At 46.8% G+C, this 21387-nt stretch overlaps 1 protein-coding gene across 1 annotated transcript in view; it reads right to left on the bottom strand.

Annotated features, from left to right (window-relative positions):
- The window catches only part of LOC127688492 (cathelicidin antimicrobial peptide-like), a 2108-nt gene extending 984 nt beyond the window's left edge, over positions 1-1124 (bottom strand). Inside the window, exons 1-2 of the mRNA XM_052187168.1 lie at positions 889-1124; positions 48-155 (exon numbers count right to left, since the gene is read on the bottom strand). Of these exons, the coding sequence (XP_052043128.1) occupies positions 48-155; positions 889-1119 (339 nt within the window). The 5' untranslated portion in view covers positions 1120-1124. The remainder of the gene's footprint in view (positions 1-47; positions 156-888) is intronic.
- Between the last annotated feature and the right edge of the window lie 20263 nt (positions 1125-21387).

Below are 21387 nucleotides of genomic sequence, written 5' to 3'. Positions count from 1 at the left end.
CTCGACCAGTTCCTCAAGAGGTGCCCCACCCCAGGCCTCCGCCTTACCCCCTGTTCCTTGAAGGCACATTGCTCAGGTAGCTGCTGGTCTGTCTTGCCGCACACAGTCTCCTTCACTCGGAACCTCACGTACTTGGGAATATCTGGGTCCTCGTCCTGGTCAGGGGAGAAAGCAGGGAGAGTAGTCTCAGGCCCCGTTCTCAGCTTCAGGGATCAGTTTCTTAGCACGCACCACAGGGTGGTCCTCCAGCACTACATATGCTGGGTGCTGAGACAGGAGCTAGTGCTGAAGAACAGAGGGAAGAGAAAATGAGCCCACCCCCCACTCCCCTGCCCCCCCCACCCCCGCAGTGAATGGGAACAGCCCTCAGCCAGCCATATTACAGAGCGGCTCTCCTTCTGGAAAGGAAGAGGGAAATGGGGTCTTCTTAGAGGATCAGGGGCGCCCTTAGGGACCTCAAGGCTAAATAGGGTCTCTCAATGGATATGGAAAAATTAGAGCAAAGGAAGCCCATTCCCAGGGCCAATGATTCCACCCCAGTCCCTGGAATGGAAGTCTAGGCATCTTGGGTCACAGCAGGTATTCCAAGGCTGAAAGCTGGCAGTCTGGAAGGAAGCACAGATGTGTGGAGTCTCCTGGGAAAAGCAGAGACCACACTAAGAGGAGGAGGTGCCTTGGATTAGAACTTGGCTCTTAGGCTCTTAAGCCGGGCAGTGGTGGCGCACGCCTGTAATCCCAGCACTCTGGGAGGCAGAGGCAGGCGGATTTCTGAGTTCGAGGCCAGCCTGGTCTACAGAGTGAGTTCCAGGATAGCCAGGGCTATACAAAGAAACCCTGTCTCGGGGAGAAAAAAAAAAAAAAAAGAACTTGGCTCTTCCTCGGCCTCACCCCCTGAGGCTCAGAATCCAGGTCTAGGAGACGGTAGAGATTGGTGTCCGAGGACTGCTGGTTGAAGACATCCACAGCACGGAGCACAGCCTCCCTGTAGCTGAGGGTCTGGGAGATGGCTAGAGGCAACCCCAGGCCCAGTAGCAACAGCAATGACAGTGATGGCCACAGGGAGTCCCTATGGGACTGCATGGTTCCCAAGACTGCCTCCTTCAGTGTTGAGAGCTTCATATATTCCCATCCCGAGCCTCCAGGCTCAGCCTGCCTCTGGCTGCCTGCCAGGCTGTGTGGGGCCAGGGCTTGCTTCAGACTCCTGTTGCCTCACAAGACGCTGGGCAGTGAGTGAAGGCAGCCAGCTTGCCAAATGAAGAAAGAATTTCTCCATCCTCCTGAGCTGGCCTTGGCTTCTCCTGGCCCCCAGAGGGACTGTCATATCCAATATTGCTCAACAGGGTAAAGCCCCAGAATGGAAGAGAGCCAGTGATGGGTGTGAATCTGTCTATTCCTTAGGAATGAGCCTGGATTTAGTATTCGATGTTTGACTCTCTCTGTGGACATTTGAGTGGCAGTGGCCAACCCACCCAGAGACCCAGCCTCCCAAGGGAGAAGTTGTCCCCGACATTCAAGGCCATAACTGCCTATTCTCTGTGTCTGATTCTCAGAACTGTTGAAGGGTCTGGAAGCACAGGGTCAAGAGGAGGTAGAGGCTAGTAACCCAGCATTACCACCTCCTGAGTGACAGGTGTGTGTGTGTGTGTGTGTGTGTGTGTGTGTGTGTGTGTGTGTGACCAGCCTGTACCAATGTGAGCAGTTCATGTGGTGCTGGGACATACATTTTTGGTCTAAAAAAAGTTTAAGAGCCAGGTGGTGGTGGCGCACACCTGTAATCCCAGCACTCTGGGAAGCAGAGGCAGGCAGATTTCTGAGTTCGAGGCCAGCCTGGTCTACAGAGTGAGTTCCAGGAAAGCCAGGGCTACACAGAAAACCCTGTCTCGAAAAAAACAAATCCAAAAAACAAAAAAACAAACAACAAGAGTTTAAGAGATGGCTAGATGTGTCAATCAAAACACTTAGTCTGTACCCTATAATTATCCTAAGTATAAATTTTAAAACTATTGTAGTCTGGAAGAAGGACTCGGCAGGTGAAGGTGCTTGCTTCTCTGTCTTATCTGAGTTCAATCCCTGAACCCACATGGCAGGAGAGAGCACTAACTCCTGCAAGTAATTTGTCTCTTTACTTCCACAACTGCTATCACATACATGGATACACACACACATAAAATAAATCTAATAAAAAATATTTCAAGATTTATTTATTTTTATGTGCATGAGTGTTTGTTACCACCATACTCCCCCCCCCCTCTCTCTCTCTCTCTCTCTCACACACACACACACACACACACACTCTTGTACTCACACATGCATGCATAGACACCTTGTGATCTGCTATGTGGGGTCTGGAAACTGATCTGGGTCCTCTGCAAGAACCCAGTTAAGAGTATGTACTCTTAATTGCAGAGTCATCTGCAAACCCATAACATGTTTAAAAATCAATCAATCAATCACAGGGAGCTGTAAAGGCACTGGCTGCTCTTCCAGAGGATTCGGGTTCAGTTTTCAGCACCTGCATGGCCGTTCACCAGTGTGTCTAACTTAAGTTCCAGGGGATTGACTGACCTCTTTCCATAGGTAGTATATATACATGTTGTACTGACATACATGGTGCGTGGATATACATACACACAGGCAAAACACCCATAAACTTTTCTTTTTTTAATTACAAGGCCAGCAAGATGCCTCAGCAGGTAAAGACACTTGCTCCCAAACCTGACAGCTAGAGTTCAATCCCTGAGATCCTGATGGAAAGAAAAAAACAACTCCCAAAAATTGTCCTCTGACCCCTACACTTACATGATAGCACACACAGACACATGGGGAAACACACATACATACATACATACATACATACATACATACATATGTATTCTAATTAATTAATGTGGTTTTAAAATTACAATAAACTACAAGTACCAGAGAAGCAGTTATCTGGAGCATCAAGATGCGCTCTCTGGATATTCTATGAAGCTACAGTGTCCGTGCTGTGAGAATTGACAGTACTGTACTCTCCCATACAATATACAGGGTGTGCTAAAATGTGCAGAACACAGCCTGGCGAGAGGATGGGCCAGAGCAACGGAGGAGTCTCGAGTTCATGAGGCAGAGATTCTGGTCCCAGCGCCTCAGCAGACTGGCCCTGTGCCTGTGAGGCCTGAAATAACTCTTGGCTTCAGATGCTGGGACCCTTAGGGACTTAGACAGGACACTCTGGAGGTGGCAGCTTAGGGGGATGCTGCTGATTGGCACACTCAGGCCCAGGAGGAGGAAGGAGAAGTGGGTTCTGTGCAACCTGGTTTCACGGTGCAGGCATTGCGCCAGTGGTCTCTTGGTCAAGCAGGCCTTGCACATCAGACCCCTGTGGTGGCAGAGACAGAGGACAATCGGAGGACATGAAGCCCAGTTCTGTCTGACTGGTTCCCTTGCTTTCCATATTGGTTTCTGGACTTTCCATGTCAGTCTCTCTTTTCTTTTGTCACCAACGCAAAACGGCTGAGCAAAAAAAAAAAAAAAAAAAAAAATCAGAAGAAAGCAAAGATTTGGTTTGTTCGTATGTTCAGCCCATCTTTTAGGAAAAGCATGGCCGACAGCAGCTCACTTCAGGGCAGCCAGGGAGCAGAAGAACAGGGAAGGGGGGACTGGGAGGGAGGGAGAACGCCTGCACTTTTGCTTCCTCCTTTCGTCGCTTGTGTATGTATGTATGTGTATGTATGTGTGTGTATGTGTGTGTGTGTATGTGTATAGGCGTCTGTGGACCTATATGGAGGGCGGAGGATGACTGTTCTTTCCTTCCCCCGTGTGGGTTCCGGGAGTGAATTTAGCTCCTCAGCCTTGACAAGAAGCACACTTAGCTGCTGAGCCATCTCCTAGCCCAGACCCCTCAGCCTGCAGGGCTTCCCTCCTACTCCTACTCCTTCCTGGAAGCCCTCTCACAAACATCCCCAGGAAGTCTCTTTACTAACCTAGGGGGCTTTCTCTTTTTTTGTTGGTTTTTTTTTTGTTTGTTTGTTTTTTGTTTGTTTGTTTGTTTTTTGAGACAGGGTTTCTCTGTGTAGCCCTGGCTGTCCTGGAACTCACTCTGTAGACCAGGCTGGCCTCGAACTCAGAAATCTGCCTGCCTCTGCCTCCCAAGTGCATGTGCCACCATTTCCCGGCATTTTTTTTAAAGATTTATTCATTTATATATTTGAGTACACTATCACTCTCTTCAGACACACCAGAAGAGGACATCAGATCCCACTACAGTTAGATGGTTATAAGCCACCATGTGGTTGCTGGGGAGTGAGCTCAGAACCTCTGGAAGAACAGTCGATGCTCTTAACCACTGACCTGCCTCTCCAGCCCACCTAGGGGCTTCTTTATGCAATGAACTGGACCAAGAGGAACAATTGTCTCAAGCCAGGCACAGTGGCACGCACCTCAAGATCAGCAAGGGGGAGGTGGATGCAGGAGGATCCAAAATTCAAGGTCATCCTCAGCTAACAAAAGCTAACTCCGGGGGTCTGAGAGATCTGCACCCTCCCTCTCTGGGCCCCGGCCCACGTCTAGAAATGCCTCCTGCCCAGGGCTCGCTCGGCTCTGTGCATACTGACTGCTTGTTTTAAAGCTTATCAGTTGCATGGTCTTACAGGCCAGCTTGGCTGTCATTGGTCTCTACTCTGAACTTCTCCAGGTGGGTGAGGACAGCTTAGCAGAGGTGAGGCGGAGGCATAGCTGGGCTACAGCATTGGCAGGGGCCTAGTGTTTTCAGTCCCTTTGTAGCTGGACCTGAGCTGGTTAGAAACATCCATAAAGACAATCATCTGGTTTTCTTTCTTTCTTTCTTTCTTTCTTTCTTTCTTTCTTTCTTTCTTTCTTTCTTTCTTTCTTTCTTTCTTTCTTTAAGATTTATTTATTATTATATGTGAGTACACTGTAACTGCCTTCAGACACACCAGAAGAGGGCATCAGATCCCATTACAGATGGTTGTGAGCCACCTTGTGGTTGCTGGGAATTGAACTCAGGACTTCTGGTAGAGCAGAACCACTGAAACATCTCTCCAGCCCCTCAGGTTTTCATTCTTGCAAACTGATGTCCATCAAGAAGTCACAGTCCTCTAAAGTGAAGATTTCTGAGCTTGAGGCCAGCCTGGTCTACAGAGTGAATTCCAGGACAGCCAGGACTACACAGAGAAAACTCTGTCTCAAAAACAAACAAACAAACAAACAAAAACCCAAAACAAACAAACAAACAAACAAAATATTGTGTTGTTAAAAAAAAGACCGAAAAGCAGGGCGGTGGTGGTACGCGCCTGTAATCCTAGCACTCTGGGAGGCAGAGGCAGGTGGATTTCTGAGTTCGAGGCCAGCCTGGTCTACAGAGTGAGTTGTTCCAGGGCAGACAGGGCTACACAGAGAAACCCTGTCTCGAAAAAAACAGATCCAAAAAAAAAAAAAAAAAGAACGGAAAAAAACACTAAAGAAAACTATTCTGGGGGCCATGTGTAGTGACCACATCTTTAATCCAAGCACTTGGGAGGCGGAGGCTGGCCCATCTGTGAATTCAAGGCCAGGCTGGTCTACATAAGTGAGTTCACTGTCAGGGCTACATAGTGAGACTACATAGTCTCAAAAAAAGTGGAGGAGGAGGAAGAGGAGGAGGAGGAGAAGGAGGAGGAGGAGGAGGAGGAGGAGGAGGAGGAGGAGGAGGAGGAGGAGGAGGAGGAGGAGGAGGAGGAGGAGGAGGAGGAGGAGGGAGGAGAGAGGAGGAGTGAGCAATGGGTTTAATCCCAAGAACTGCAACAGTGAGTGAGGCCATTAGTGAAAATGAACTCCATTTCTGTCTTCTGCTCCCCAGTCCTGGCTGATAAACCCAGTTCAGACAGCCCTAGCCTCAAAAGCCTGGATGCCACCAGTGTCCCCAGCCTGTACCCAAAGCTGGGCTTAACTAAAGCTGAATGCATGCGTAAGGAAATACAGTGCAGGTTACAGGCCTGGGCCTCCTTCTGGGTCTTCACTCGCCAACAGGGGATGTCTGCTGTCCTTTGGAGCAGGGAAGGCTGGGTGGGTGTAAGGTAGGAAAGGGATAGGTCTTGGGAAGCTTCCAGTCTCTACTCCCTGGGGGCAGGAAAGGGAGTGAGGTCCCTCAGGCTACCATCAATCCTGACAAAGCCCAGGCAAGAACCTATGCTCATGCAGCACTCGGCCACAACTCAGATGCAGCCATCTGTTCCCAGGCCATACAACCTGATCAAAAGGAGACTGGCATCAGGTCGGAGAGTTGGTGACATGGCGCTCACCACCAAGCCTGACAGCCCACACTGAGAGGAGAGAACTGGTTCCTGAAGGTAGTTCTCCAACTTCCATATGCGATCTCTCTCTCTCTCTCTCTCTCTCTGTATATGTCTCTCTGTGTCTCTGTGTGTGTCTCTCTGTCTTTGTGTCTCTGTCTCTATGTCTCTGTGTCTCTGTTTCTCTCTGTCTCTCTCTGTCTCCCTGTCTCTCTCTGTCTCCCTGTCCTCTGTCTCTCTGTCTCTCTCTGTCTCTCTGTCTCTGTCTCTCTCTCTCTCTCTCTCTCACACACACACACACACACATACACACACACACATACACACACACACATACACACACACATAAATAAATTGAATTTAAAAAAACAATTTTAAGCACCAGGCTGTGGTGGCATGTATCTTTAATTCCAGCCCTCGGGATGATGGGGCAGGTGGATCTCTGTGAGTTCAATGCCAGCCTGGTCTACAGAGAGAGTTCCAGGACAGCCAGGGCTACACAGAAAGACTCTGTCTTGAAAAACAAACAAAACAAATAACAATTTTATCTGAGACATGGAGACACACACCTTTAAACCCAGCACTCCAGACAGAGGTAGGGGGATCCGAGTTTGAGGCCAGCCTGGTCTACATATAGACTTCCGGGGTAGTTAGAGCTACACAGTGAGACCCTACCTCAAAAACAAACAAACAACAAGAACAATCAAAAAAAGAAAAAAACAAAAACAAAAACAGTTCGCTGGAACCACTGGGAGGGCACCAGTCAGGTAAACTAACTAAACAATAACAAGATGAGCCTCTGCTCATATCGGCCCTGAGAGTTAATGTTGAAAATACCTGGAGAGAAGACAGTTTTCCTGGGGGGAGCTGAATACATGGCTCCAGGCAGCCATGACCAGCCATTGAAGGGCCTCAAGCTAAGGAGATACTCATGCTAGCCAACACCCCCTCAGTTACAGGCCCAATCCAGTTCTTAAGCTTCTGACAGTCAACACACACACACACACACCATGCTGAAGCGGGGCACAAGTCCACCCTGCTTTGTAACTCCGTGAAATGAACAGGTGGCTGTACTGGTGACGCAGGAGCATCTCAGGCCATGCTCCACACAGCAGGATTCTCTGTGCAAAGCACAAGGACTTGTATGAAGCGTCTATGAAGCTCCCTTTGCTACAGAGAGGGGGGCTGTTTCCCTCTGATTAGCCCTGACTTTCTTAAATCTGCCCCTTTCCACAGAACACGCCTAATAGATGGCAAAGGACGCCTCCCTCAATTCCCTACAAGGAAGGCACTGCTTAAGAATACAAAGGAGGGGCTGGAGAGATGGCTCAGAGGTTAAGAGCACAAAGGTCCTGAATTCAATTCCCAGCAACCACATGGTGGATCACAACCATCTGTAATTAGATCTGATGCCCTCTTCTGGTGTATCTGAAGACAGCTACAGTGTACTTAATATAATAAATAAATAAATCTTAAAAAAAAAAAGAAAGAATACAAAGGAAAAAGGAGAAGAAAAGAAAAGCAGGGGAGCTGGAGAGATGGCTCATTGGTTAAGAACACTGGTCGCTCTTCCAGAGGACCTGGGTTCACTCCCAGCAACCACATGGTGACTCACAACTGTCTCTGACTCCAGTTCCAGGGGATCTGGTACCATCACACCAATGCACATAAAATACAATTAAGTAAATTATTTAAAAAAAAATAATACAAAGGGACAGGTCACGGCCACTGGTCTCCAACCCTGCCTTCCCATCCCCCTTCCCTCCCACAAATTTGTTAAACAGCTATGGGCAGATGAAGAAAGAGAGGAGGGCGGGGATAGAAGGGAGCCTCAGGAAACCATGCATGTCACCTACCAAGGCCCAGGGATTGAGAAAGGCAAGGGCACCGTGAAGACACCAGTTTCCTGAGTCCCAGCTCCTCTTTGCCCCTACCACATACTTCCCCTGTAAGTGCACCATGGAGCAGGGAGCTAGCCCCCAAGCATAGGCTAGCCAGAGCGCTCAGCTGCTTCCCAGGACCACCTGTTAGGAGAACCCCAGAAAGCTGCCAGCAAACTCAGCCCTTGATGCCTGCAGCAGACCTCATCACCGTTGTGCACTAGAGAATCGCATCTCCCAGAATGTCCACTGCTGGACACCAGCTTCACAGTAGGATATGTGACTATACCCTCCGTGCCAGGTTAGCATGAGACAGGGTGGGGGACACGAAGGATCAACAAGACAAGCATGCTGTATTCAGACTACTTTTCACGACTAGGAATTGAACTCAGAGCCTCACACATTCAGAGTTCGAAAGAGCATGCTCTCTCTCGCTAGCACCTTGCGTGGCAAAACTAAGACCAACAGCTGTCAGGGTGTTGCTACGTAAGATGAAGCCAGCAGAAATTAACGATATACCTGTAGGATTCTAGCCCTGAGCACGTCTCCAAGGAACCGGTAGGCATTTATTTTCCCTTACATGCATGCGTTTAGCTTTCTCGGCTCAGGCCCTACTAACTACAGCTGTCTTTTCAGATACTAACTCAATTCTTGACCAAAGAGTATTTGCCAGCGGGAAACGAGCGCCCTCTGGTGGTCTTCCTCGGTCTCGAGGAAAAGACCTCAACCTCAGAAGAAAAAAAGCTTCCAAGTGTCGGACCCATCTCAACCCTCCAAAACTGCAGTCTGTCTTTCCCAAGGAAGACAGAGGAAGAGTAACGGTTCCTTGGGGACCTTTTTAAACCCACTGCCTTCAGGATACTATTTACACACTGGGTCCTCATTCACTACATAAACATTTGGCGTGGTTGCTATGAGCCACGTTTTAGGCTGTTGCTAGTCATGCTGCCCCACAGGAGCACCCCGCTCATCCAGGAAGCCCAAGGCCGTCTTCTCCCCTAAGCCTGAACCCCACTCTGGAGGAGTCAAAGGCTCTCTCTAGTCCGTCCTCTCTAAAACCTTGTTTTTGTTCTTTTCAGAGCAACTGGAAAGATGATCGATCGATATCTGGAGAGTGGCATCGTGGGAACAAGGCTGAGCAGACAGACGTCTCTGGCAGGAAGTGGTCAGCGCTTTGAATGCTTCTAATGATGGATGCTGGGTAAAGTAAGGCCAGGACTGCAAATTGCTTGCTGAATTCAGCAAATGCAGGCCCCTGGGAGAACCTGACAAAGGCTGCTTCCGCCAAGTTGAGAGGGCGAACGTTTGACTAGATTGGGTTCAAGAGGAAATGAATGAGAGAAGTCTGAGCGACAGCTGAGGAGAGGGTGTCTTGAGGACTGAACCTGAAAGATGAGCGTTCACTCTGTTCCTGAGAGCCTTGTGCTCAGCCACAAAGGGGGTGGGGGTGGGGATACGACTGAAAAGGAAAGTAGTGTCAAGGGAAAGTGGATGTTTGTTCGTTTGTTTGTTTGTTTGTTTGTTTGTTTGTTTTGAGACAGAATTTCTCTGTGTAGTCTGGTTGTCCTGGAACTTGCTCCATAGACCAGGCTGACCTCGAACTCGGATACCGGCCTGTTTCTATGGCAGGATGAAAGGTGTGTGGCACCACTGCGACTTTAAAATGGTGTTTAAAACTTGATTATGCAGTTTCGGATTGTGACTTCTGTAAATGACATCATAGTGTCCCAGCCATCAGAAAGTCGCCTGTGCCTGCAACGCTCTAAAGTCAACTTTGATTGTTGTTGTTTAAAGCCATTAGTGTTATGATTCTGTCTAAGCCCCTCCCCACATTTACCTGGTAGCAGCCAAGTAGGCCAGCCCACTATAAAACGGACTGCTTGCCCCTCCCCGCTCTCTTACTCTCTTACTATTTCCTGCTTGCTTCTCTCTTGCCCTCTTGGACTCTCTCTCTCCCCCTCCCCTCCCCCTCTCTCCACATGGCCATGGCAGCCTCTACTTCTCTACTCCCTCCTTCTCTCTGCCTTTCTCTGCCTCTACTACCCCCTTAACTCCCCTCCCCATGCCCTGAATAAATTCTATTCTATACTATACTGTGTGTGTGTGTGTGTGTGTGTGTGTGTGTGTGGTCCCTCAGGGGGAAGGGATGTCTTGGCATGGGCCCTCTGAAGCACCCCCTTCCCCACACCTCAACACACCACTATAGAACTTATTTTTATATTTATTTCTCTTTTTATGATCACTACAATTAGGACAAGATGGAGAACACATCATATGTGTAAAGCTCAGTGAATGCTCACAATTTGAAGAAATTCAAATAGCCAGCACTCACATCAACAAAACATGAGGCTGTAGAGATGGTACAGAAGTTAAGAGCACTGACTGAGGGCTGGAGAGATGGCTCAGTGGTTAAGAGCACTGACTGCTCTTCTGAAGGTCCTGAGTTCAAATCCCAGCAACCACATGGTGGCTCACAGCCATCCATAATCTGATCTGCTGGGCTCTTCTGGGTGTCTGAAAACAGCTACAGTACTCTTACATAGAATAAATAAATCTTAAAAAAAAAAAAAAAGAGCACTGGCTGATTTTCTAGAGGACCCCAGTTCAATGTCCAGCACCCACGTGACAGCTCACAATCATCTGTTAAGTCCAGTTGCTGGGGACTTGGCACTCTCTTCTGACCGACCGACCGCTGGAGAGATGGCTCAGCAGTTAAGAGTACTGACTGCTCCTCCAGAGATCCTGAGTTCAATTCCCAGCACCACATGGTGGCTCACAAACATCCATAAAGAAATCTGCTGGGCTCTTCTGGGTGTCTGAAGACAGCTACAGTGTATTCATATGCATAACATAAATTAATCTTTAAAAAAAAACAGAAAAGAAACAAAATGTGATTGGGAAAGAAAGGCAGATAGATAATGGAGTTCAGATCAGCATGGTCTGTATAGAAAGCAGGAAGTTCTAGGCCAGTCAGTGAGACCATAGTAAGACCCTGTCTCAGAAAAAATAAAATAAAATGAAATAAAGGCTAGGCTGGAGATAAAGCTCAAACATTAGCACTAGCCTAGCATGCCCGGCTGTACGCCTAGCATGGGCTACACTCAAGAGATACAGAAGGAGGGTCAGAAGCTCAGTACCACCCTCTGATAGGCACAGAGTTCAAGGCAAGCCTGAGCTAGATACTCTGTCTCAAAAAAAAAGAAAGGAAAATGGGGGGTGAGAGGAGAGGCGGATAGGACGGTTCTTGCTCCCAGGAGGGACGCACAGGATGGAAGGAGACAATTCACTCCCAGAGTCACCCTCTGTCTCAGTAAACACACTGTGACAGACAGGTACCAGCCTCTACATACAAAACGAAGGAATAAATAAATGTAAAAGAAACAAACAAAACAAAACAAAAAAGAGGAACCTGAGGGAATTAGGCAGCCGAGGGTGCAGAGATTCCTGCGGTCAAGCCTGACAGCCTGGGGCTAATTCCTAATTAAACCAAAATAATGGAAGGACAGAACTGATTTTCCCAAGTTGCCTTCAGACCTCCACATGTGCATCATGACACATACAAAATTTAAAAGTGTGGCCAGGGCTGGGCTTGGTGGTACATACCTTTAAGGACCACCCTTGGGAGTTCAAGGTTAGCCTAGTCTACATAGCAAGTTCCAGAACAGCCAAGGCTACATACCTAGAAGAGAGAGAGAGAGAGAGAGAAAAAAAGGCAGCCAATTAACTTCTTTAATCCCAGCATGAAGGAAGCTGAGGCAGGTGGATCTCTCTGAGTTCGGGCTGCTGTTGAAACAGCCATTGCAGCCAAGGTTAGAGTGGCACCCACGATGTAACCCAGGCTGGTTTTGAACTCCCTGCCTCTGATTCCCATGCTGAACCACTTCCACCTAGGTAGTTTCTTTCCCAGGTTTTGTTTCCTGGGACAGAGCCTGAAACAACTAATCCTCAATGGTGGTTCTCCCCAGATCCAGTCTTCTAAAACTTCATTTGTATTTCCTCTTTTCTCATGCTAACTGACCCCAAATCCCCATCCTCAGTGCCAACCCCTAAACTTTTCAGCTCCCTCCCAGAAGCCAGGTAATGGCTGACATCCCAACAGATAGGAAGTGTAGAGATGAAGAAAATCAGGAGTTCAGGGGTTTCCTCAGCTGTACTTAGAGTTCAAGACCAGCCTGAGGTACATATATGATCTTAGCTTAAAAATTACACAATCCCTACAGGAATCAGGTGAGCTTTGGTGAAGCGATACCATGTGCTTGAGTCACATTCTGGAAATCATGGTTAAAACAGAAAAGGCTCCCTCTCCTACCTTACCTCTCCGTTGTCAAGAGCCAAGGAAAAGAAAACAAAGAAACCAAGGTGATCTACCTCCAAAGCTCCCAAGGTTAGTAGTCCCTTCCTCTTTTTCCTGAGGCCTCGGGCTCTCCCAAACCATCTGGAGAGTCCTCAACAGGTTCTGCAGCCTTTCCCCCTTTCCCAGCCCCACACATCTCTTCTTGTTATCAGCCATCTCCACACCCTTTTGCTCACAAGTCCCGGCCTAACCCCCTAGTAAAACCTAAACCCTTCAGGAACATCTCTTCCTTTGACCAGAGTCCCTCTCAACCACTCCCTGTTGCTACTCTGTAGTTCCCAGCCAGAGCCACACCCTGTCTCCATTTACAGGCAGCTAAGGCTCTCTCTGCCTAGAGTTCTCCTCACCCTCACAAGATCTTTTCTAGGAACTCACACCTTTCAGCAGCTGCAACTTCGCCCAGTCCCCTCTAGGAAGTCATCCTTCCCTCCCCACTGGCCTCTCCTTCTGTCCTTCTTCCCCATCTCTAGAATCCCTCCACAAGAGGCAACCATTATAGGATGATTCCATTACTCTAAGGATCCTTCAGGGCAAGGTGGAAGAAGCCTTTAAGCCCGGCACTCAGGAGACAGAGGCAGGCAGATATCTGCGTGTTTGAGGCCAGTCTGATCTACATGGCAAGTTCCAGCCTAGCCAGAAGTACATACTGAGATTCTGTCTTCAATTCTAGATAGATAAATGGATAGATGGATGGATGGATGGATGGATGGATGGATAGATAGATGTTTAGCTGCAGTGACCTTCCTTCACTCAGGACCATTTAGTTGGCTCCCATTTAATTTTCTTGAGATTATATTTATTTTATGTGTCTGAGTGTTTGTCTGTTGTATATGGGAATCCGATCTCCTAGATCTGAAGTTATCACTGGTTGTGAGCTGCCATGTGGGTGTTGGAAAATGAACCCAGATCATTCAGAAGAGCAGCCAGTGCTCTTATTCACTGAGCCCTGGTCTCTCTACCCTTGCCCTTTATTTAGACCTAAAGCTCAGTGGGATGTGATGACTAGTACCTATATAATCCCGGTATTCAGGCAGAAGAGGCACAGGCTTGCTAGCAGTTGAGGCCTGGGCTACAGAGGACGAGAATCAAGGCTTCTTAGTTTCAAGCAGAGTTTGTTCCGTTAAACACCGGACAGAGCTGTGATACAGCTCAGTGCCAGAGCCTCTGCGCTGCAGTACTAAACTCTGGGTTCGATCCCCAGAACCACCAAGTTCTAAATATTTGTTGAATTAGTGAATGAATGAATGAAAGAAAGAGCCGGCGGTGGTGGCGCACGCCCTTAATCCCAGCACTTGGGAGGCAGAGGCAGACAGATTTCTGAGTTCGAGGCCAGCCTGATCTACAGAGTGAGTTCCAGGACAGCCAGGGCAACACAGAGAAACCCTGTCTCAAAAAAAAAAAAAAAAAAAGAAAGAGAGAGAGAGAGAGAGAGAGAGAGAGGGGCTGGGGGCGGCTGATGAAACAAAGGTAATGGAGGAAATATTTAAAACAGGGAGTTGAGGGGCTGGAGAGATGGCTTAGGTGTTAAGAATGCTGACTGTTCTTCCAGAGGTTCTACATCAATTCCCAGCACCCACATGGTGCCCTCTTCTGGCAAGTACTGGGCATAGCATTAGAACCCTGAAATCTCCAGCACTCCTGAGTTTGAGGGTAGCCTCTCCAAACAAAGCAAACATATATGTAAGTGTATACACTTAAGAAGTGTAAGCAAGGGGGCTCAGAGGTGGCTCCGCGGACAAGAGGGTAAGAGCACCAACTGCTCTTCCAAAGGTTCTAAGTTCAAATCCCAACACCCACATGGTGGCTCACAACCATCCATAAAGAGATCTGATGGCCTGTTCTGGTGTCTGAAGATGGCTACCGTGTACTTACATATAATAAATAAATCTTAAAAAAAGAAAGTGTAAAAAATAAGATCAGAAGTTCAAGGTCAGGAGGCTGAGGAAATAGATGGCTCATAGGCTTTTCCAAAGGACCCAAGTCTGATGTCCAGCGCTCCTGTCAGGAGGTTCACTTTGGCCTGTAAGTCCAGCACCAGAAGGATCCAACTCTTCTGGCCTGAATAGGCACTTAAGCACTTACACACACACACACACACACACACACACACACACACACACACCTGCACAAATGCTCTCACAGACAATAAAACAAAAATCTGGTCAATGTCAGCATACACCTTTAATCCCAGCATTGGGAAAGCAGAAGTAGCCTGGTCTTAGTGAGTTCCAGGCCAGCTTGGACTACAAAGTGAGACCTTGCCTCAGAATGTAAATGAACAAACAAATAAACTAACAACAACAACAACAAAAAAGATTTTTCTCTCAACAGAGACAAAAACAAAAACAAAAAAAAAAAACCAAAATAAAAACCAAAAAGCTCCTAGTATTTTATCTTCCTGTTATCTTGTGCCTCACAGCAGCTTCCGGGAGGCCATCCAGGATCCAGGATTGGCAACACAGTTCCCAGACAGCTCATTTCTTCCCATCTCTAGGTAGCTGAGGGCTCATCAGAGAGCACTCCGCGGCAGCCCATCCCCCAGTCGTCCCTTCTCCATTTTTCAGGCATCCACACCTCTGCCTTCAACAGCTTTACTCGGGCCTCCCCCTCCCAACTGTGTATAATAGTGTATTACATGTTGTACAAATAAACAATTTATTGAAAAAAAATTTTTTTAAAAAGCACTTTCCTAAAAAGCATTGAGTCTTCTCTTGAGTCTGCCAGGTAAGGAGAGCCTGTCATTGTCCCTTCAAGTTCCACAAGTACAGACAAGTTGTTCTTCTTACCCTTTTCTCCTGAGACACCCTGGATTCCTGGAACAGCAGAATGTCACAGGTCAGACCACGACACACAAATACCAAGAAGAAGGCAGTTGTCCTTTGAGGGTGGGTCTGCCCTGAAGCAGAAGTACCGTCTTCCAGATAGGACCCTGAGAGATGCCAGTGATGGCAGAGGAGGAATTTACAGGAAGCCTGACAGTGATGGGTAAGACTGTATCTTGATTAGGACTGCTGAATCACGCATTCTTGCCCTCTATTTAAACCTAATTCTCATGTCAGTACCCTAAGACAGATGTGAGGTCGGTGGACCCCTTTATATTTTTTCTCCCTAACTTGGCCATGTTGACTAAATCCCTGAGACACTGGAGAGGAAGAGTGGCTAATGGCTCTGCCCTAAAAACTCTATTTGTGTGTGTGTGTTGTTGTTTTTTTTTTTTTTATGTATACATGGTGTCAAAGTTACTCAAGCTGATCTTAGATTTGAGATTCCCGTACCTGAATCTCCCAAAGGTTGGAACTATAGGCGTGCGTCTGGTAAGATTTATTTTATTTTAGATTTATTTATGTGTGTGAAAGTTTTGCTTACGTGTGTATATGTGTACCACCAGGCATGCCTGTTGCCCACAGAAGTCAGAAGAGGGTGTCTGATCTCCAGGAAGTGGAAACAGAGGCAGTGTGGGTACTGGGAACTGAACAGTAGCCTCTATAGAGCACCAGGAGTTCTTAAGCACTGAATCATCTCTCTAGACTCTTATTTTATTTTTTGAGGCAGGTCTCATTGTATCCATGGCTAGTTTTGAATTTTACTGTGTAGCTACGGATGACCTTAAACTTCTGATCCTCCTGCCTAGACCTCACAAGTACGGGGATTCAGGTGCACCCCTCCTACTGCCCACGGCTGGTTTCATGGGGCGCTGGGAACTGAGACACGGCACCTGGCTGCCAGCCGAGCTTCGTCTTGAGCCTATTGATAACGTTATTTCTTTTGCGGCAGGGTCTCACTATGTAGCCTTAGCTGACCTGGAACTTGCTATGTAGACCAAAGTGGCCTTAAACTCATAAAGATTTGACTGTGTCTGCCTCCAAGGTGCTGGGATTAAATTAAAGGCCTGTGCTACCACTCCTGGAATTTCTCCTACTTTTCTTTTCTTTTTTTTTTTTCTTTTTTTTTTTTTTTGATAACTATTATTTTCTGTATCTTCAGTCATTTCAAAACACACGGGAGCATATCATTTTCACTTCTCCTTTTTCCCCTCCCTCTTTTCCCCCCTTTTCTCTTTTTTTTTTTAAATTTTATTTTATTTATTATTCCTTTTTTTAAAGACAGGTCTCACTATGTAGCCCTTGTTGGGGTTTTGTCTAAGCTCCACCCCACACCTACCTGGCAATGGCCAGGTATGCCCCGCCCCAGAGATCTGGCCCACTATAAGAGGGGCTACTTGCCCCTCCTCTCTCTCTTTGCTCACCGCTCTCCCACATACTCTCACCTCTCTGCCCCTGGGGCTCTTCCCCCCCCCCCCACGTGGTCATGGCCGGCCTCCACTCTCTCTCTCTCTCTCTCTCTCTCTCTCTCTCTCTCTTTCTACCACTAACTCCCATCCCCTATTCTGAATAAACTCTATTCTATACCATGTCTGTGTGTGTGTGGTCCCTCAGGGGCAGAGATGCACAGGCAAGGGCCCGCCTGGACACCTTCCCCCACGCCGCCTAGCCACACTCACCTAACCCCTATATTACCCCCTTTAAGCCCCTTCATCATCCTGCTGAATCCTTCATCCAGAAGTAACCCTGACTCCTTCAGCCCTGACTGTCCTGGAACTCACTATGTAGACCAGGCCTGTCTTGAACTCATAGACATCCACCCACCTGTGCTTTCCAAGTGCAAGGATTAAAGATGTGTGCTACCATGCCACACTCATTTGTTTTCTGAGACAGGGTCTCAGGTAGGCCATCCTGGCCTAGAATTCAAAGTGTAGCTTACTGAGGCCAGACAAGCTCCTGCTTTGTAATGACTAGATGTGCTTTAAAAGCTTTAGCAATAGGTGGTAATTAGATTTACAGTTTGAAAGACCAATCTGGGAGAAGTCACTGCTGGGGGTTCGCAGGAAGAGGAGCAAAGGGAAGTGTGGTTTCTTGCCTTGAGCACCAGGAGGGGCAGGAAGTTTAGAAAGAGTATTTCCACTTAAGGAAAGTAGAGTCGTAGATGCCAGTGCACTCTTCCAGAGCAAGGGTCCTGTCGGAAAGGGGGAAAGTAATAGTTCTCTCTGCTGAAGGAGGAGACCAGAAGTATTGTGAACAGCACTGGGAAGCCTATGAAAGAACATGGAGTTTGTGAGCTAGATTGTTGGCATTTCAGAGCACACACTTAAGGAGGAGGATGTGAATTAGTTTCCAGGAGAAGGCCACACCCTCGTAAAACAGTCACCAAGGCTGATTGACTGATTAAAACTTCTGGTTTAGCAGTTAGCAGACCCAGAATGCGGCCACTCTGGAGCACGTTATCTTGGGCTATCTTTAACCCTCTCAATAACTATTTATTGCCTATCTCTGTATTTTCCCTAACATCTGTGTGACTATCAGGTGAAACTCATTTGGAATGTGCCCACAGACTCCTGGCTTCCATCAGCCCAAAGGCAGAGGGTGTTATTACAGGAGAGGCTAGAGCCATGGCTCAGCAGTTAAGAGGGCACTAGAATCCTATACAGAGATCATCTGCTTGCCTATTTCCGACCATGTTTTTGTTTGTTTGTTTTGTTTTGTTTTGTTTTAAGACAGGGTCTCGCTGTGAAGCCTGGGTTATCCTGGAAATTCACTATGTAGACCAGGCTGGTCTAGACCCACAGAGGTCTGCCTCTCCTTGCTGGGACTAAAGGTATCACCAAACTGGACCCACCAGTGTATTTTTATTTTCTATGTATTTTGGTTGTTTGTTTTTAAGATAAGGTTTATCTCTATAGCCCTGGGTGTCCTGGAACTCACTATGTAGACCAGACTGGCCTCCTCTTCAGACTGGCCTCTGTCTTCTGAGTTCTGAGATTAGAAGATTGTTCTACCAGGCCCAACCACTAATGTATATTTAAAGTACCTTGATTATGATTTTCTTTATGTTATTAATGAAAGTGTTGGGTATTGGGGGTGACCTGAATCTGTCCCTGGGCCATGGTTGCTCCTCTCTGGCTCCAGAATGAGCTCTTCCCTTTGAGGTACAAGCCACATTTTTGTGTCTACAGCCTTGACAACCTGTTCTCCAAATACCATCTACAAAACCTATTTCTCATAACAACCAATACAACTACAGTTTAATTAATATATTACATCCTGGGGTCTCACTGCGAATAATGATTCACGTTTGTAATCCCAGGATTTGGGAGTTAGAGGGAGGAGGATTGTTACAAAGTTGAGGCCAGTGTGGGCTATGTAGCAAGTTCCAGAGCAGGTAGGGCAAGATAAAAAGCAAAATTAAAAATTCAGATCAGTAGTCCTCAAACCTAGCTGTTTCAAATAATCTAGAGAACTTTCTAATTATGTAAATTCCAGGCAGGGCCCCTTACTAGCCCAGGGGATCAGAATATCTAAGGAGAGAGCAGAAGGGTTCTTTCTTTCTTTCCTTCTGAGGCAGGGTCTCTTGGGCTTACTGTATAGCCCAGGCTGTCTTCAAACACACCATTCTCCTATCTCCCCCTTCCACCCAAGTGCTAGGACTACAGGTGTGCACCACTCTGCCTAATTCAAAACTGTGAACTTTTAAAAACTGGTTGTGGCGGACCATTCCTTTAGTCCAAGCACTATGGAGGCAGAGGTAGGTGGATTTCTGTGACTTCTAGGCCAGCCCGTTTTACATGAGTTGTAAATGAGCCAGAACTACATATCAAGACCCCGTGAAAAACAAAAAAACAAAACAGAACAAACCTTTCCTTGGAGCTGGAGTGGGAAGGCGAATGTCGAAGTTAGCATGTAATCTTGGATTGAATTAGCATGAAACAAGAACAACCTATCTTTCCAAACTGTTAGCCACTTATCTGCTGAAATCAAACCATCTCTAATATATATGGTGTGAAAAACAGCAAGACAGCTAGGTTGAGATTGTGTCCATAATATATTATTTTGCATGATCCCAGTCTTCACTGGAGATGGTGCTCTTGGGAATAGGCAGCAGTAAGACCAAGAACTCAAAGCTATTTTTGGCCATGAGGCCAGGGCCAGAATACATGAGCCCCTGTCTGGAAAAACTGACCACCACAGCAGAGATGGCTGAGGGGTTAAAGGCATGTAGTGTTTCTCCAGAGGACCCAAGTTCAATTCCTAGCAGCTGTGAACTACCTGTACCTTTATCAGGCACTCGGATACTTGCACATGTACAGACACATATATACATACATGAATAATAATAATAAAAATGCTTAAAAATAAACTCACCCTCAGTACCACCAACAAAACAACAAATATGAAGAACATTAAAACAGGAGCTATAGCCGGGCAGTGGTGGTGCACACCTTTAATCCCAGCACTTGGGAGGCAGAGGCAGGCGAATTTCTGAGTTTGAGGCCAGCCTGGTCTACAGAGTGAATTCCAGGACAACCAGGACTACTCAGAGAAACCCTGACTCGAAAAACAAAAACAAAAACAAAAAATTACTCAGGACTAGAACCTCTGTGGCCTTGAACAAGATCCCCTGCCACTTCATTTACAAGAAAAAATTCTCTTACAAGAGAATTATTTTACAAGAGAAATAAGCAAGCCAACTCACATAATGTTACTTAAATTTTGTTTGGTCTTTGCACTTTGATGGGGCAGTGGTAGTGCATACTTTTAATCCCAGTACTCAAAAGTCAGAGGCAGGTGGATCTCTGAATTTAAGGCCAGCCTGGTCTACAGAGAGAGTTCCAGGACAGCCAAAGCTCAAAAAATAAAAATTTAAACTTTGATGCAAGTGACATCATTTTTAAAATGTTATTATTTATTATATGTAAGTACACTGTAGCTGTCTTCAGACACACCAGAAGAGGATGCCAGATCCCATTACAGATGGTTGTGAGCCACTATGTGGTTGCTGGGACTTAAACTCAGGACCTCTGGAAGCTCAGTCAGTGCTCGTAACCACTGAGCCATCTCTCCAGCCCCCAAGTGACATCATTTTTAACTTACTACATTTACTTGTGTGTACTCAAATGTGGAGGTCAAGGGACAGCTCTTAGGAGTGGTTTTTCTTCTTCCACCGTGTGGGACTCAGAGATTAGGGCATCTGCACCTGTTAACACAGCTTATCAGCCCCAAGTCTTTTTTTAAAAAAATGTTGTTGTTGTTGTTGTTGCTGCTGCTTGTGTAAGTAGCCCCACCTGGCCTAGAACTCCCTTTGTAGCTGAGGATGACTTTAAATTTCTGCTTCTACCTCCCACATTCAGTGGTTTCTGGGCATTTCTCACCTTCCCCAGCTCGAATTACAACCTTTGAGCAAAGTAACTGAAGAAGCTCAAGGGGTGGGGGTGGGGGAGTGGGGGTGGGGGAGTGGGGGTGGGGGTAAGTGGGGGGCAAAGCTTTTTTGGAAATGTTTACCTAACAAGCAAAAAACGAAGATCAGGGGTGAACTGGAAGATCAGACTCAAGGCCATCCTTGACTATTGAGAGTTCAAAGCCAGCCTGACTGCATGAGACCCTGTCTGAAAAGAAAAATATATGGAATCACAAATATGGCCATACTAAAGATACTTAAAAAGCCCATAACCATGTCTTATGTATAATGGCTATTCATCTAAATAATGAATAAATTAACTACATTTCCTTCACTCTGGTTCCTCATGGAATCATTTTTGTGATATAAGACTTGTAAAGATTAGGTAAACCAATACAATTATCACACTTGAAACACTGCTATGTACATAAACACTAAATGTTGCCTCGTACTTTTATGGTGACTTGAATGGGAATGGCTCCCATAGGCTCATATGATTGAGTGCTTGATCCTCAATTGATAGAACTGTTTGGGAGGGATTTTACAGTGGGTGTGGCCTTGTTGGAACAGGTGTATCGATGGGAGTGGGTTTTGAGTTCCTAAAAACCCACGCCAGGCAGAGTCTCTCTCTCTCTCTCTCTCTCTCTCTCTC

Source organism: Apodemus sylvaticus, chromosome 7, assembly GCF_947179515.1.
Source record: "Apodemus sylvaticus chromosome 7, mApoSyl1.1, whole genome shotgun sequence".
Classification (NCBI taxonomy): domain Eukaryota; kingdom Metazoa; phylum Chordata; class Mammalia; order Rodentia; family Muridae; genus Apodemus; species Apodemus sylvaticus.
This window is presented reverse-complemented; position numbering and strand designations above follow the sequence as displayed.